The 17,108-nt window shown below is 32.6% G+C and overlaps 1 protein-coding gene across 2 annotated transcripts in view; it reads left to right on the forward strand.

Moving 5' to 3' along the window:
* The window catches only part of LOC145296278 (kinesin-like protein KIF22), a 101,230-nt gene extending 85,024 nt beyond the window's left edge, over positions 1–16,206 (forward strand). For both annotated transcript variants that reach the window (XM_080142479.1, XM_080142487.1), the window contains 2 exons: positions 1,837–1,896; positions 15,929–16,206. In XM_080142479.1, the coding sequence (XP_079998605.1) occupies positions 1,837–1,896; positions 15,929–15,967 (99 nt within the window). In that variant the 3' untranslated portion in view covers positions 15,968–16,206. The remainder of the gene's footprint in view (positions 1–1,836; positions 1,897–15,928) is intronic.
* Positions 16,207–17,108: the final 902 nt, after the last annotated feature.

Here is a 17,108-nt window from a genome sequence, read left to right on the forward strand (position 1 = left end):
ATGTTTAAAATATTTATTAACTTATTGGAGGAATGCTATGGAAAGTAAATGTCTGAAAGTGAATGTTACTGAGACCAAAATAATAATCAGTAGTAAAAGAGTTGGAAAGTTCCTCAAAAGAAGAAATTTCCCCTACTCCGTTTGTGGAAAAGAAGTTGGGAATAATTCAATTCTTGTGATGACGGTTTGCAAGAACTGCAGTGGAATTATTGGTAAGTTGAAAGATGATAATCAGTTTGTGTGCAAGAAGTATAAGACAATCCAGCCATCCAGTATGGCTGTAGCCGAGATTGAACTCACTACACGAGTTTGTAGTATAATTCAAATCTTGTCGGTAGCTGAATACTTGATGCTTCGCCACGGCTATCAAGGGTATTTTTTTATCGTGATCGTGACGCCATCACGAGATGGGGTACCTACCATGGCTTAAGAGAATCCTGTCTATCCTCGAGAAAAGACTAAACCATGCCAGTTTCTCAACCTGGTATTTTCCTCACAGTACATACAGCGCCTCACCTTCCCAAATAGTCACCCATCTGGTACTGGCCAAGATCAATGTTGCTTAACTTCAGTGATCTGGCAAGAACATAATTATGCTGTATGCATACGGCATAATCACGTTGACACACTAGTTCTCACCAGACCACTGAAGTTAAGCAACATCGAGCCTGGCCAGTAGCAGATGAGTGCCCATTTGGGAAGGTGAGGCGCTGTATGTACTGTGAGGTAAAATACCAGGTAAGACAATGGAGATGGATAAGAAAGATTTGGAGAAAGTATATCTGGATGGTGAAGTTATTGAGGTTATTCAAAAAATTTTTAACTTTGGAGCATAGGGTGGAGCAGGTGCCTGTGTGATTGCAAGAATTAAAAGTAGATTACTAATCGGCATCACATTACCATTGTCGACCAAGAGAAGCATATGTATGAAGTGAAACATGACTAGTGAGGGTTGAGGATATGTGTTGCATGATATAAGAATGACACAACGGATGTGTATAATGTGAGTCTTAAAGGTAAGCTAGCGCTTCAACATTATTAGGACGAGATTTCGTGGTCGATAAATGAAATTTTCAGATAAAAACAATGGTTTCAACTGATTTTTTTTTGTCAATTCTAAAAAGTTACAATGGTAGCTTCCTAATTATACAGTTGGAATTACCTGAATATTACTGAATTATTAAAAAAAAAAAAAAACAACTTTAATCGTTTTAGCAGGTGGAAAATTGCCACCATCTTGTTTGAATCTAAGCAGAAAGTTACCTTCATTTTGAACTCTCCTATGTTTTACGACCATTTTCTTCAAATTTTATTTTTTTTAATAAATAATTTTCTACCTTATTGATTTTCGTAATTTTTTTTATATAATCATCTTAAAAATACGAGGAATGCGTAAATACCATTGTTTTCATGTGAAATTCAGTATTACGGTTTCCGAAATCTCATCCCAATAGTGTAGAAGCGCTGGCAAGCTTTATTCTGATGACCTCGAAAGATTAAATCTAGACAATATAAAGAGATGTGTGTGCAGTAAACGATTTCTTGATAGTGTGGCAACATTGAAAAAAATGGATGAGAGTGCTTGTTTAGCAGATATAGAACAGTTGAGGTTCAGTTTATAGAAAGAGGCCAAATAAAACATGGGAGGAAGTGATAAAAATAGACTTTAAAAAAGGACAAATAACAACCTGGCCAGGAATAGGTTAATTTAGAAGTCAGTTTCTTAATGCCATCCAATGCATGACAAAATGTAAAATGGATTGTAAATCAAATATGATGATGATGATCGTATAGGGATTACACATATTTCAATTTTTTTCCTTTCTATTTTTTCAGATTGAAGATTTGCTTCAAATTCCTGAACTTGGACAAAAATATCTGACCCAGTTTTTATATGTAAGTTTTCTGTATTGTAGAATTTAATTTTTTAATAACCATGTTTTTGTGGGTTCAAAAAGATTTTATCCACTTGTTTTTAAAAAGATGACTTAGGTCACTATTTTTGCAGTGTTTTATACAAATTTTACACGGTTAATAATTGATGTGTATGCTATCTGTTTGTTTATTTATTTATTTTTTAAACTTTTCTTATCAGCTAGAGTTGAGGCATTCTACCTGATGCCAGACATTCACCCACTATTTCATAGAGATCTTTTTAAAATTCTAACTGTCCCTTTAAGTGCAATTGTTTAATCTCTCTTATACTTGGTTCACCGGGTATATTTGCCAGATAGTTTTTTTTGAAATTCTTTTTCATGAGTCTGATTACTTTTATAATTATTGGAATGATAGAGATTTTCCTCAAATTCTAATTTCTTTTCTTTTACATAAGATGTTGGTATTTCATTATCTTTTCCCTCTCAGCTCTGTTTGATCCAGCATCATTGGGGACACTAACTTCTACTAAGGTTGCTTCTTTCTCCTTCTTGTCCCATATCACTATGCCAGGTTTAATAGCTCTGTTTTCTTGATACGTAGCTGTAGGAATTGCATATCCATAGTAGATGGTGTATGACTTATTTCCAACTGTTCTTTCTGGTAAGCATGTTTCCAGGACTGGATGCCACATTCAATATTCAACTATATTATATATATGTATATTAAATATATACTTACCCGTCTCTATATATGCTAGAATAATATTCATTCCAGGAGGGTAAAATTACCCCCCCCCCCGCTCACAAAAAAACAAAACAGTTTTTTACCATTTTTATCAATATATATATATATATGTATATAACTCATTAGATTGATTGAGATTGTCGGACTGACTTCCTCATCTTGGTTGTCATTGTCACAACGTTTCAGCCATTTTGCCCCCCGGCCTTTGTCAGGTGTTTTGTATCGAACTGGGGAACCGTTTGTTAGGAGTCTCGAACCCAACCCTTTATTATTATTATTACGGGGGTACCGTATTCGGACTCCAGCTAGGCTTTGGGACATAGTTGCTGATTCTCTGTTTTGAATACAGACAATTACAATAACTCATTAGAGTTGTGACAACAGAATATTCTTTTCATTGTTTTGACTTTTGAGTATATATCCGTTAATATCTTATATAGAGTGGTGTGGTTCTCGGTTGATTAACTGTGTCTGTGTGGGATATGTACTCGAGAGTCAAAAGAATAAAAGAAATATGCTGTTGTCATAGCCCTAATAATCATATATGAATATATTATGTTTTATTATTTTTTTTTTGTTTAGTTAATTAATTTAATTGTAATTGAATCAGCTGTTATGTCACATCACTTCAACCCCCCCCTCCCCGTATTCTAGATTGCTAACAGCCTTCTTATACTCTTAGATATTTGTTTACCAGCAATGCTTCAAACAAACAACCTTTAACTTTCATAGCTTTTTTACTTTGATTTCTTAAAATGATTAAAGCTATTTCAAACTGGTTATACAATAAAAATTATTTTCTTTTCATTAGCAATTTGTGTGGCTAAGTATAATATATTTAAAATCGAAAAATTGTCTATATATTATAAGCCTGACGAATCCTACAGTGGATGAAACGCAGAATATTCAGTGTAGCTTAATCGCCATATATATTTTATAAATTACTATATATTTATATATATTTTTAATTTTCATATATATTTTAAAAAACTTTTATGATAAATATAAAGCTATTATACAAGTAAATAATAATGTAAAGGGTGGGGCATAAATACTGTTACAAAATAAAAGATTTATCCTAAGAAAATATTTTATTACAAAACCTAATTACAGAATATGATTAGCAAATACTGAAGAAACAATATGGCAAAAGTATGATTCAAAATGCTTTTCTTGAGCCTTCACTACACTTCAAAGTCTTTTGGGGAAACTGTCTATAGCAGCACACACAACATCAGAAAAAGCAGAAAAACAAGTGGAGATTTCCCTCTTTCAGAAATGGCTGCTAAGGCCATCACTGATGGTGGTTTCTGCATTCTGAAAATCTTTCCTACATTGTCAGGTATTGCCTCACGATTTCTCACAAGGACTTTATCATTTTGATGATCGTAGGACTATTGAAGTGAGAATAACTTTTCATTCTTGAAGATGATGCTATTGAGTGTGCCTTCTCTGATACGGTTTAACAAGAGTCGACTTCTAATGAGTATCTTTGCAATTGTGAGTGCAGAGAGCAGCTGTCACTTTTGGAGCTTATAGAGTGACATTTGTAGATCACTTCGACAAATCCTTCACATAGTCTTTGGTGATGTTTGTGCTTCCTTTGCCATTTGTCTCATGGATCTTCTTGGATTTCGCCTGATTTTTTCCCTAACGTTTTTGATGAGTTTAGGTGTTCTTAAGGTGTGGCGATGGCCTGATCATTCTGTCTTTGATCAACAAAGTTTCCAGGTAACGAGCAATCATCCTTTTTTTTTATGAACATTTTGTTAATTTTGAGATTTTTCCCTAACTTAAATATTTCTAGTTAACGCAAGCCCTTCTCTTGTTGCTCTATAATGAATCTTCTCTTCAATTCAACAGACATTGTTAAAAATTATTATCTTTTTGTTTCTGAAAAAATAAGAAATCATATATTACACTAGCATATAATGACAATAAAATAGTAAATTTATTTTAATACTATTCTAAAAAATAGTTCCGAAATTTTGTTACAGGACTTATGCCCCACCCTATATAAAAAAAATATTAATAACTGGAAAAAAGGGGTAGTGATTAGTATAATGGATTCGTCTTAACCGTATAGAAATACAGAAGATTTGTAAGTAACACTTTTATTTTGGGAGACAAATATGAATGACACAAGTAAGAAAGACGTTTTTTTTTTTTTTTTAATAACAAGAATAGGTTAGTGAAATTAATCTAGAGCAAGAAACTAGATCTGATATCCAAAAGTTTTTTTTTTCTTTTCTTTTAATTGACACTGCTGCGAAGCCATGATTTAATATACTGTTGTACATTTAAATCCCAGAAACAGTGTTTCATGGTAAACAACGATGATCCCTAAAATTATATTAGGAATAGTGTGAATTCTTGGAAGCAAACTAATACAATGACTGGAAGAGATTAATTGACTTACTAGCAAAATAATTTTCTAATGTAGGACATGAAATTAAGTTTGTATTTTTTTAGGTTGTAAAACTTTCAAGACTTCACTTTCAATCTGTTTTTACATAAGCAGTAATGTGTTGCTACACAGTCATGAGCATGTTTCAGTCTTCTAGTATTTAGTAACTAAAGACCTCTTCAGGCAACTACGCTTATATTTAAAAGCAAAATCATTAATGAAAATCCAAAGTCATCTTATAGTAAAAAAAAGTTTTTAGGAAAAGAGGGGACTGGGGTGAGGTTTAACTGTGCGAAAAGCAAGGTTAAGAATTGTTTTTTTTTTTGGGGGGGGGCTTTGGTATTGAGCACTCTTGTATTAACCTCGTTATATTTCACTGGTTCTCTGGAAAATAGCAACCTCAAATTACGATATATATATTTCTGTGGAAAATATGTATTCCTCAATTATATTTCACCTTTTATTTATACCAATCATTAATTTATGAAGCTCAATGTAATTACAGAGTATATAACAAATAAATGACAAAAGTCTATAATTACAATTTCTCTTCCAATATTTGGATTTTGTAGTCATGCCCATATGCATTCTATATTTTTTTAATGGGTTGATAGGTGCTATTTCTTTTGAGTTAAGGGCAAAATAGATCCATTGACTGATATGATAATTTAATGAATGATTTTGTGCTATGAAACAGGTGCTGTCAAGAATTGTGAATGTCAGCTTACTTAAAGGAATAAATTGTAAGTTGATATATATATACTAGCAGTTCAGCACGGCTTTGCTCAGGCCCTATGTACTGTTCATAATTTTATGTGCATATATATAACCTACATCTAAAATTTCAAGTGTTTAAATCCAATATTGGTGGAGGAGTTTGGTAGAGTCTGCAAAGGTCAACTCTTTCAACTTTGACCTCTTGGCAGCCAAAATTTTGCCCCAAAACTGATTAAAAAGCTTGTTGCATGTCTGAATACCCTTTATATAAAATTTCAAATGTTTAGACCTAAAATTGGCTGAATAGTTTGCTAGAGACCGCAAAGATCCAATCTTTTGAACTTTGACCCCTTGGCAGCCAAATTTTCAGCCCAAAACCAGTTAAAATGCTTGCCCTATGTCTGAATACACTTTATGTAAAATTTCAAATGTTTAAACCAAAAATTAGCTGAGTAATTTGGTAAAGACCACAGAGATCAAATTTTAAAAAAATTTTGACCCTAATTTTGACCCCTTAACATTTATTGTTTTGGACTCAAATCAAATTAAAAAGTTTGATCCATGTCCAAGTAACCTACATCTAAAATTTCAAGTGTTTATACCCAAAATTGTTGGAGGAGTTTGGTAGAGTTTTCAAAGGTCAAATCATTGAACTTTGACAGCCAAATTTCTGTCCGAAAACCGATTAAAAAGATTTTCCCAAATCTGAATACCCCTTATGTCAAATCTCGAACCTGTAGACTGAAAATTGACAGAGTAGTTTGACACACACACACAAACAAACAATTTCACTTTTATAGATATATAGATTACTAGGTTTTTTAGCATGTTAAAAATGGGCAAAGTTATAGCCCATTGACTTAGGATGAGTACTTTATGCCCAATTGATGGATTTTTGCATTAAATAATAATATTTATTAATCTCTGGGCATCAAATGGATACCATAATACCTACTTTGCTTCTTCTTTTTTTTTTTGTAGAGTATCAGAAATGGTGATAATTTAAATGAAATTACAAATGTAATTCTGATATATTTCTCTTAGTCTGTCTGTTCCACTTTTTCTGGGCAATTACTGGGTCAATCTGGCTGAAATTTTGTATTATGGTAAGGTGCAGCGAACTAAGTATTATGGTATCCAATTGATGTACAGATATGGATTAGTATTTAATGCAAAAATGATCAAATTTAACCATATTCAACCATCAATTTGGCATAAAGTATTCATTTTAAGTCAACAGGCAAAGAAGTTGACAATTTCAAATATTTGCCTTGCAAGCATATTTAATAAAAAAATCTCAGAGAAAAAAGAATATATGTATATATATAAAAGCGAAAATGTGTGTGTATGTATGTGTCTTTGCATGTGTGTTTGTGTGTCCACTAAAAACTTTGGACAGACATGACGAAAATTCACAAACTTGGTATCATATTGAAGCCCCATCCTTCGCACGAAAAATATCGAAAAATTGGCCAAAAACATTCATTTTTTCACCCCGAAATCGACAATTTTCGACAGGGGGAGGGTGTCAATAAAACGGTCCTCTCGTGATGACGACCGGTTCTACGCATGCGTCAGATGACGTCATGACCTGATTTACTTTAAATAGTTGAAAAACTGACTAAATTTCATGTACGTTGCATTAGCTCAGTTGGCTAGCGCGTTGGTTCATTATCTAAACGTTTTGGGTTCGAATCGTGGTGTGAGATGTCTTCTTTTCTTTTTTTTTTTTGATTTTTAAATTTAAATATTGAACCAGTGTTATTTAAGCCATTTTTCACGTAATGTTCGTTTTTCTGTTTTGTTTTTACTTCGCTTATCCACCCCGACCACACACCCAAAAACACCCGCGTACCCACCGATTTTTAAAATTTTAATATCGAAACAGGTTTATTTAAGCCATTTTTCACGTGTTTGTTTTTCTGTTTTCTTTTTTGTTTTTTTGATTTTTGCATTTAACATCGTTCGTTTGCCTTACGTTAGTTTTTTTTTGTTTTTTTTTCGATGTTTTGATTACCTCCCCCCTCGCTTAAGTTTTAACGTTCATTTTTTACTTCGCTTATAACAAACAAACCTGGTCATTGACCTCATTTGCTGAATAGCTATTGCTTATGTCGTCGTCGTAACGCTTGACGACTTCCGTGCGCGCACCTGTCAATTTGGTTCTTACTAAAATAAATTCAAACATCTTTCAGTAACTCATTCTGGCTTGCTGATTTTATTTTCAAACTTCGCCTCAGGGCTTAACTCTCCCCTCCCCTCCGGTTTCTTTTTTTATTTAATACCACACACACCTCCAAACACCCAGGCAACGCCGGGTACCCCCGCTTGTATATATATATATATATATATATATATATATATATAAAAGAAAAGAAAAATGTCCTGTTACACCTCTGATGAAGATGGTATTGCATTGAAAATTTAAAATTTTAAAATGAATATAAGTTTATTTAAAAAGGGGAAAAAATGCATTGTTTTGATTCTAACTACTTTTTAAATCCATGCCTTGGATGAAATGCTTTTCTAACTTGTCCATATATATCTGTATCAATACTGTACTAATTTCTTAAGGCCTGTTCAGCTTAAGCCTCAAATTTTAGAAATTTTTATGCAATGGATTTTGATTACAGAAATATTTGAATTTTGAGCTTTAAGTACACCACTTTCTAATTTGTCTTAGGAGAGTTTGAAAAAATCCAATCTGTGAATCTTGCTTAAATTGTGGCTAATATCTATTGTTTAAATTTCATGCAAAACGGAATGATTTGAATTTTCAAGATGAGTGCAGAGAGTAGACGGCTTTTATGTATTCTTTCATTTCCTTAAAATGCTCACATCATCTTAAAATTTTCATGTGCATTCTTAATTATTTTATAATGTCTATGGCTCAAATTGCATGCAAATAGAAGTTATGTGAATTTAGTGAAATTTGTTGTCATTTTTATGATTCCTTCAATCATCATCTGTATTTTGTTCTTTCTTTTTTTTCTGATGTTTGAATTAAATTTGTATATGCCAAGGCAAATACGCATCACTTTTCAAACATCTGCTATTTCAATTGCACCCATAATACTTGGTAATTCAATCTAGTAATTCCACCTCTTCTAATCAATTTGAGGCTCAGATTCTATTAGCATTGATTTGTCCTACAGCTATACATAATGCATGTAGCTATGCAAATTGTTTTAATAACCGGAGAATAATGCCTCCTTGCTGTCTCGGTATTAACTTCATTGTAGATTCAGTTAAAGAAATAAAATAAAAATCAAATAAAAAGAAAAGTGATTTGAATAAAAATTGCAGCAATTAAGATAAATTATAATTATATCAGAACATTATTTGTGTAATTTATATAAAAGCAGATTCATCTCTCCTGTCATTCATCCAAGATCATAATGGGACACATGGTCATTTCTAACAGAGGCTGAAAAAGCACGTTTTGGTCACTGAGAATTTGAATTTTATTTATCTAAAAAATATATCTTTTTGTTAAGGTATGCATGATTTAGAATAGTGGTTATTGTTTGCTAATGAGTTGGGAGACTGAAGTTAAATCCTTGATTGAGCCATACAAAAGACTAAAAAAAAATATTTGATACGTGTCTCCTTGTTAAACACTCAGTATTATAAGGGAAGGATCAAGAGCAAGTGGAGAAATCCTTGGAATGTAGTGGCGTTCTTCCATACATTTTATAAAAAATTGTAGATTATCTATCTATTAATAAATCTCAAATGTCTGTTTGTTTGTGTGTTCGTATGTCCGCTAAAAACTTTTGTCAGCTGCATCAGACCGGGTCAGAAACCAGTACCATCTGAAAGAGCGATCCCTCTGACACATAATATGTGAAAATTAGAAAAAAGATTAATTCTGTCCTGGTCAACTGAACCGTTTCTTGCAAGGGGTGAGTCACTTTTCATGTGGGGATTTTTGCAAGTCACGCATGCATAGCAAACTGAAAGTATGTTTAAAAACGTTATTTTGCAGGGTTGTGATGTCAGGAGTTGTCATGGTCAGATGGGTAAAAGCGTTTGCCAGTAACGTTTTTCCCTCTTTCACACGTTTCAGGTTCGAGTCTGCCTACCCCTGCTATTTTGATTGAAAGAAAAGTTGTTTTGATTCATTTATTTATTTTTATTTTATTTTTTTTTTTGTAGAGAGGGTTTCAACAAAAACCGTCCTCTCATAACGACGACCAGTTCTACGCATGCATCAGATGACGTCATGACCTGATTTAGTTTAAATAGTTGAAGAACTGACTAAATTTCATGTTCGTCGTGTTAGCTGAGTTGGTTAGAACGTTGAGTCATTATCTAAACGTTTTGGGTTCGAATCGTGGTGTGTTTTTTTAAATTTAAATATTGAACCAGTGTTATTTAAGCCATTTTTCACGTAACGTTCGTTTTTCTGTTTTTTTTTGTTTTTTTTTTACTTCACTTATTCTTAGGTTTTCATTAACACCCCCACCCCCGACCACACACCCAAAAACACCCAGGTACCCACCGATTTTTTTAAATTTTAATATCAAAACAGGCTTATTTAAGCCATTTTTCACATGTTTTCTTTTTGGTGTTTTAACGCTCGTTTTTCTGTTTTCTTTTTTGTTTTTTCGATTTTTACATTAACATCGTTCGTTTGTCTTACGTTAGTTTTTTTTGTGTCTTTTTTTCCCGATGTTTTGATGTTTTCTTTTTTACTTCGCTTATTCTTAAGTTTTCATTAACACCCCCACCCACCGAAAAACACTCGGGCAACGCCGGGTACCCCTCACTAGTCTATATATATAAAAGGCAAAAGCGTTGCACGCATTTTTGTATGTCCAGCCAAGGCTTTTTTCGACGGGGTTCTCCAGGAGGTTACTATGTTTTAGAACTTTTTATATACCCCCTAGATCATAATATCTATGATTTGCGAAGGGACATTGTCTCTAGATTTATTTTGATCGACTTTTATAAAATTTGCGCTATTCCGTTCTGTCCCATATTTGTTCGGCTTTTAGTATAAAGTGAAGTTAATGGAGCGAAGGCAACTCCTCGGCTTTCCCCCCACGGACGTTCAGAAAGCAATCAGCTTACATCAATGCGGTGAAAACCGTCACATCAGACAATTGCTATTCATTTGGACACTCCCCTTTTTATGGGGAGCTGGTTTCCCCCCAACATCTGGGGGAAACAAAACAAAACCAAAAAAAATTGCCTCACAGCCAAAGTTAAGTGCGGTATTTCATTCCCCTATAGCGTAATGTTTGATCTCATTACATTTACGCACATGTGTGAACTCATTCACTTAACTTTTTAATCGTTTAATTTCAACCATTCTCATTTCCTCTGCCTTCTTAGCGTCATGGTAAGATGTCAGGCTTTTTTTTTGTCTTTGCCTGAAGGCTTTGGGTTCAAGCCTACCTACCTACCAAACATTTTTTTTTTTACACTGCCAGGCACCCCCACTAGTTTAATATATAAAGCAAAAATGCGTGCTTGTTTGTATGTCTGCCAAAAACTTTCGACAGACGGGACAGATTTTCATGAAATCAGTATCATTTTGAAGCTCAACATCTTGGACGACAAATATCGAAAAATTGGCCAAAAACATTAATTCCTTCGCCCTAAACTGGACCCTTTTCTACAAGGAGGGGTGGCAAAAAATCGTTCCTTCATTTTCTCTCCTACTGCTACTACAATAATGACGTCATGTTTGACCTAGAAAACGTTGACGTTAGTTTAAACCACCTGCAGTTTTTTTAAAGGTTTAATTTTGTCCGTTCTCAGTTGTATGTCTCTTTGGCTTAGGGGTAACGTGTTTCTGCCTTAGCCTCGAGGCTTCGGGTTGGAGCCTACCTCCCTACACAAACTTTATTTTCTCTTTTACACCTCCAAACACCGGGGAACGTTTTTTTTTTTTTATTATTTAAACAGGGTTATTACTTTGCTTATTCTTTAGTTTACTCCCCCCCCCTTACACACACACACCTCCAAACACGCGGTCATCAGTTGTTATCTTAAGATTGCAGGTTGAAACAGGGTTATTTATGCCATTTTTTTCTGCTTTTCGCCGTTCATTTTTTTTTTTTCCTTTTTTTACGTTTGTTCACTGCTTTGTTTTTGTTTTTTCAATTTTTTTAACAGCGTGTTTTTTTTTTTTATAACATTTAAACAGGGTTACCCTCCCCCTACACACACACACCCGGGCAACACCCCCGCTAGTCTATTATATAAAAAAGAAAATATGTGTGTGTTTTTATGTCTGCCAAAAACTTTTGACAGATGCATCGGACTGTGACAAAATTGGTATCATTAGAAAGATCAATTTCTAGGATGAAAATATGTAAAAAAATTGGTCATATAGATTAATTCTGTCTAAGTCAATAGGGTCGTTTTTCGCGTCGACATTTTTGCAAGTCATACGCCTAGCAATTTGAATGTACGTTTAAAAAAGCGTTATTTTGGCCCGTTATGACATCATAAGTCACCATGGCCATGACAGCTAGCATGTTAGCTTTTTATACAATATTTAAAATTTCGAAACCAAATTGACTTATTGATTTAGTTTATCGGTGCCAATTCTGTACGACAAATTCATTTATCTCCCTAGGTTTCACTAAACTTTCGCTATTTCAAATGAGAAAATATCGAATCGATAGTAACAATGTTATTTACTTTTGTTTTGTAAAAAAAAATAGTACTGACAGATTTTTTACTCGACTATTTGTCGTAATTTTTTGAAAATTTATTGATTACGTAATTAAATTTTTTTTTTTTCAACTTAAAATGCATATTTTTTATTATTTAGATAAACGCTTATGTGGGTAGAATAATTCGAGATCTTTCTGTCCTTCTTTTAGTGATGTTTTACGCAAAGGGAAGTAACCCAACTGTTTAAGAAATAAACTATGTAAAAGAATTTCTTGAAAAGTTATGAAACAACCATAATTTCTTACTTAAAAAAACTATAATAAGTATGGATGTAAAAATCTCTATTTATTTATTAATTTTCATACTTTAGAGAGATACCTATATTAAACTAGCTGTTCATACCTAGTGTTGCTCGGTAGTGCTTTTATTTGAAAATTATTTATTTTTAACTAAGCCATTATTTATTTAATTTTTACTAATATGTCAAGTTTCAAAGAACATTCGTGGATAAGGGTGTAATGAATATTTATAGTATTTGATGTTATCAAGAGATAGACACATCTTTTAATATTATCTTGCAAAGGGAAGTAACTTTGATTTTCACAAAGTTATTTTCCTTATGCTGACTCAAGTTATATTTATGTATGTTCAGAGAGGGGAATAGGCTGCACAAAGAAAAATGAGGTGGGAGAGAAAAGAAAAGGCAAAACTGAGGAGAAAAAACGGAGGAGGATAGAAGTTATGTTACACTTTTGCTTTGGGTAATGCTGGGTAACCCTGCTAGTGTTTTAGATAAGACAACTGAAAGCATTTATATTAAATATTATTGACCCTTCTGTCATCTGTTCTAGATAATATAATGGGACACAGTCATTTCTAACAAAGGCTGGAAAAGCATGTTTTAGTCACTGAGAATTTGAATTTTATTTGTCTCAAAACTACATCTTTTTGTTAAGGTATGCATAATTTTGCATAACGGTTAGTGTTTGCTAATGGGTCAGAGGACTGGGGTCAATCCTCGGTTGAGTCATACCAAAAACTAAAAATAAAGGTACTTGATGCTTGACTCTTTACTTTGTAGAATCATTGATCCAACTTCATCACCAGGCTGAAAGAAATGTCACGGTTGTCAAATCAGGACAGTGAACAGGATGCTGAACCAATTGATTGGTTATGGGGTCCATCGTTGGAACTATGAAAGGGTTGCACTCATAACAGAAGCAGTCTTGAATTGCTATGCTTGGTCAACCAGTGTTTGGGATGTGGTGAACTTGTTGGAAAGCGCCGACCCAACTGATCCAAGGTGAATGCCATAACCATAACCATGGCCTCCTCAGCAAATAGAGAAATCTTGTGAATGTAATAGTTCACTCTCCTACATCTCGTAGCAGTTAATGGAAAGGAAGTCTTCCATTCTTTCTCGACTATAGTTAACCACTTAGCTTAAAATCATATGGTGATGGACCAAGGATAAGTAGAATAATCCTGGGAAAGGAGTAGTGTTTGCCTCTACATTTCAGTGTCAATGAAAAGGGAGTCTTTAGATCATCCTCGACTATGATTGACTACTTTATTTTTCTTATGCCCGCACACACACACACACACATACACATATATATATATATCACAATAAATAATTAAACGTTGCTTTATGTAAATGTTGAGATTGCTTGCCTAAACAAAATGTTATAAAAACGGTTTATGTTTGTTCTTAAATATTATTACATGAAAGACTGTTTTTAGTTAACATCTATTTAATAATGTTTAAAATGTGTAAATATACTAGAATTATCGAGATTTTTGCAGAATAGCATCTTATTGGAACTGGAAGTAGTGTATTATGCATTATAGAGCAGTGATTTTCTTCATTTTTTGTATTGATCAAGGCAAAAAATGTTAAAACATCTTTTTTACCATGTTATGTTTATTATATGACCGACAGAACAAGAGCATACTACTCCTGTCAAGTAAATAAATGGTTCTGTTAAGATTCCTGAGTTTGGCAAGAAAACACCTGAAGAAGGTCAGAGGTTACATTGACTGAAATATTGTGAAAAATAACACTGAAGATGAGAACAGTAGTTTCAAGGATCCAAATAATATGAATAATCATTTTTTCACTACCACGTAATACTCAATTGATTTTAATTCTGTTTGGTTAAAATCTCAATTATTGTAGTATTTCAAACATTTTTTTATTACATGCATAATACTAAATAGATTTTAAGTGGAGATGGTTCCTCATTTAGTAACATTTCAAAACTAACAAAACAATTTTATCACCTATGTACAATCTTTTTTTTTTTTTTTTTTTATCATATTCTATTTGGATCGTCACTCTCTTATTATGGACTCTCAATAACAGTTTCTTCACCAGGATTTATGGACTTATAATAACAACTCTCTTATTATTAACATTACATTTTAACAAAGATGGCCAACAAAAGTTAGTATAAAATGTTAGAATGGGACTTTGTCTTTAATTCTACAAATATAAGACAAAAAATCATAGAAAAAATGACTATGTGAAAAGAATTGATATTTCATTCCTAATTTCTTGAAAGTTTATTTTTGGCTGGAGAGATGATCAGTTTATACAAAAATGTGAAGAGAGGGTAGTAAAATGTGGGCAGTAAAGTTATTGGGAATATACAGGTGTGGTGGGGAAAGAAGAAGGAAAGAATTGTGTGCTAGTTAAAATGATTTTATACTGCATTTGAAGATCACCTTCTTTTCAATGCATTTCTGCAAAAATTAGCGTTTGATCCCGTGGGAGCAGTTTACTATGAATAAACATATTTTGTTATGAATAAATCTGCAATTTAGAAAGCCAGTGAAACAGGATGTTTTTTTTTTTTTTTTTTAATAAATTTTTATTTATATTACTTGTTTTGACTCAAAGAAGCGACATATATGCTAAAAAAAGAAAAATTTCTAAGCAGATGAAGCATAGAAATTAGCTGCATATGGAAACCTCTAATTGTAGGAAAAATAAAAATTCATACAACCCACTCCTTAAAATTTCAGTGTCAAATTTTTTTTTCACACATCCGAAACCACAACAAAAAAACAAAAAACAACTCAAAGAATACAGAACCATCTATGGAGCTAGTAACTTTTCTCTTTTCTTTTCCAAGATAAAGACCAACATGCCTGAAGATGGTCGAAGGTTAGAGCAACCGAAACGTTACACAAATAACACTCAAGATGAGAACAATATTCTGAACAAAACAAGTAATATAAACAATTAGCCACCATCTCCAAAATTCAAAACTGTAAACATTTATTTGGTGATATGAAACCTACTTTGGGGATTTTTTCTTTTTATTCATCCTTCTAAGTGGCAAGTAATCAAACGGAAGAGTGAAATCCATGTTCTGTTGTTTCAATCGTGATATTTTAAATGTTCAAATCTCAAGGAGCTGATGTAGTAGCATGAATTGGTTGAAAGGATTTTTTTTCCCTCTTTCAAAACGTTTAAATTTGAATAAATCTTTTGTCATATATAAATTCATATCTCACTTTTATTTTATTTGATTTCTTTTTCAGCACAACCACCTAACAGATGTGAATAAGGAGAATTTGTAATAGAAGCTTTTCTTTTTTTTTTAATGTACTAACTAGTCAACCCTTATCAAGGCATAATGGCCACTCAAGGATAAGTGTGTTATCTTCAAGAGAAAAAAACCTTGCTAAATGTACTCTGATTTTAAAAATGCATGCGATATAAAAAATTGTTGTTTTGTTTTTTTTTGCTTTCAATTTGTTGATATCATTTTGTATCCTTTTATCTATTTATGCCACAATAAAAAGTAGGCCCCTCATGATACCATAATTTGTATTAGTATACAAATGATACTCCGTACAACTTTTGATGCAATGAAAAAAATGTCTTATTATGACGCCACTGGTTTCATATGTTCCTATTTACAATGCCTCCCCACGGGACAGAGTTAGACACCAGGGTCGTTTTTTAATGTGGAGAAAAGGAACAAAAATAAAAATTGTCTCAGTTGTGAAGAATTTCTCCTCCACTGACAGAGAACAAGAAATTGAAGTGCAGCATCTGAAGAACAGATACTACACTTTGATCTTGACTTGATCTGGTTTCATATGTTGCATGTTATGTAATGGCTTTCGAACAATTTCATTGTACGGTTATAGTCGGCTAACGTACTTCCTAATTTCTGGTGTAGTGCTACCGGAAGTGGTGACAAGGCAAATCAGTTCCTTCATTTGTATTGTTCTCCATTATTTCTATTGTGATTTCAATAACTTTATTTTTATACTTTCATAAACATATATTTATTATATAAATTCAAATAAAAAACCTATTTTCGAAATTTAAAAAAAGAAAACTTTTATTTTTATAATTTAACAAACATATTTCTTATAAAATTTCAAATAAAATAAAACTTTTACTTTTTTAATTTTGTTATTAAAAGTGCAAATAAAGACCAATTGTGATTAATGTATATTTTTGAGATGAGGATTGATAGTTTTTTGTATTATTTGGACTATTATTCTCATCTTGGTTGTTTTTTTTCTTCACAACGTTTCAGCCAATGTAACCTCCGACCATCTTCATACTGGATGTGAATAGTGAAAAATGTTTTTTTTTTTTTTTTTGCTTTCACAAAGCTATTAGAAATTCTAACGCAAATAGCACCAAGTTTCTTTCTTTTTTTTTTCTTTTTCTTTTTTTTTTTTTAAAATAAATCCGAGTCCA

This window comes from Euprymna scolopes, chromosome 2 (assembly GCF_053919585.1).
Source record: "Euprymna scolopes isolate OS-2025 chromosome 2, ASM5391958v1, whole genome shotgun sequence".
Taxonomy (NCBI): domain Eukaryota; kingdom Metazoa; phylum Mollusca; class Cephalopoda; order Sepiida; family Sepiolidae; genus Euprymna; species Euprymna scolopes.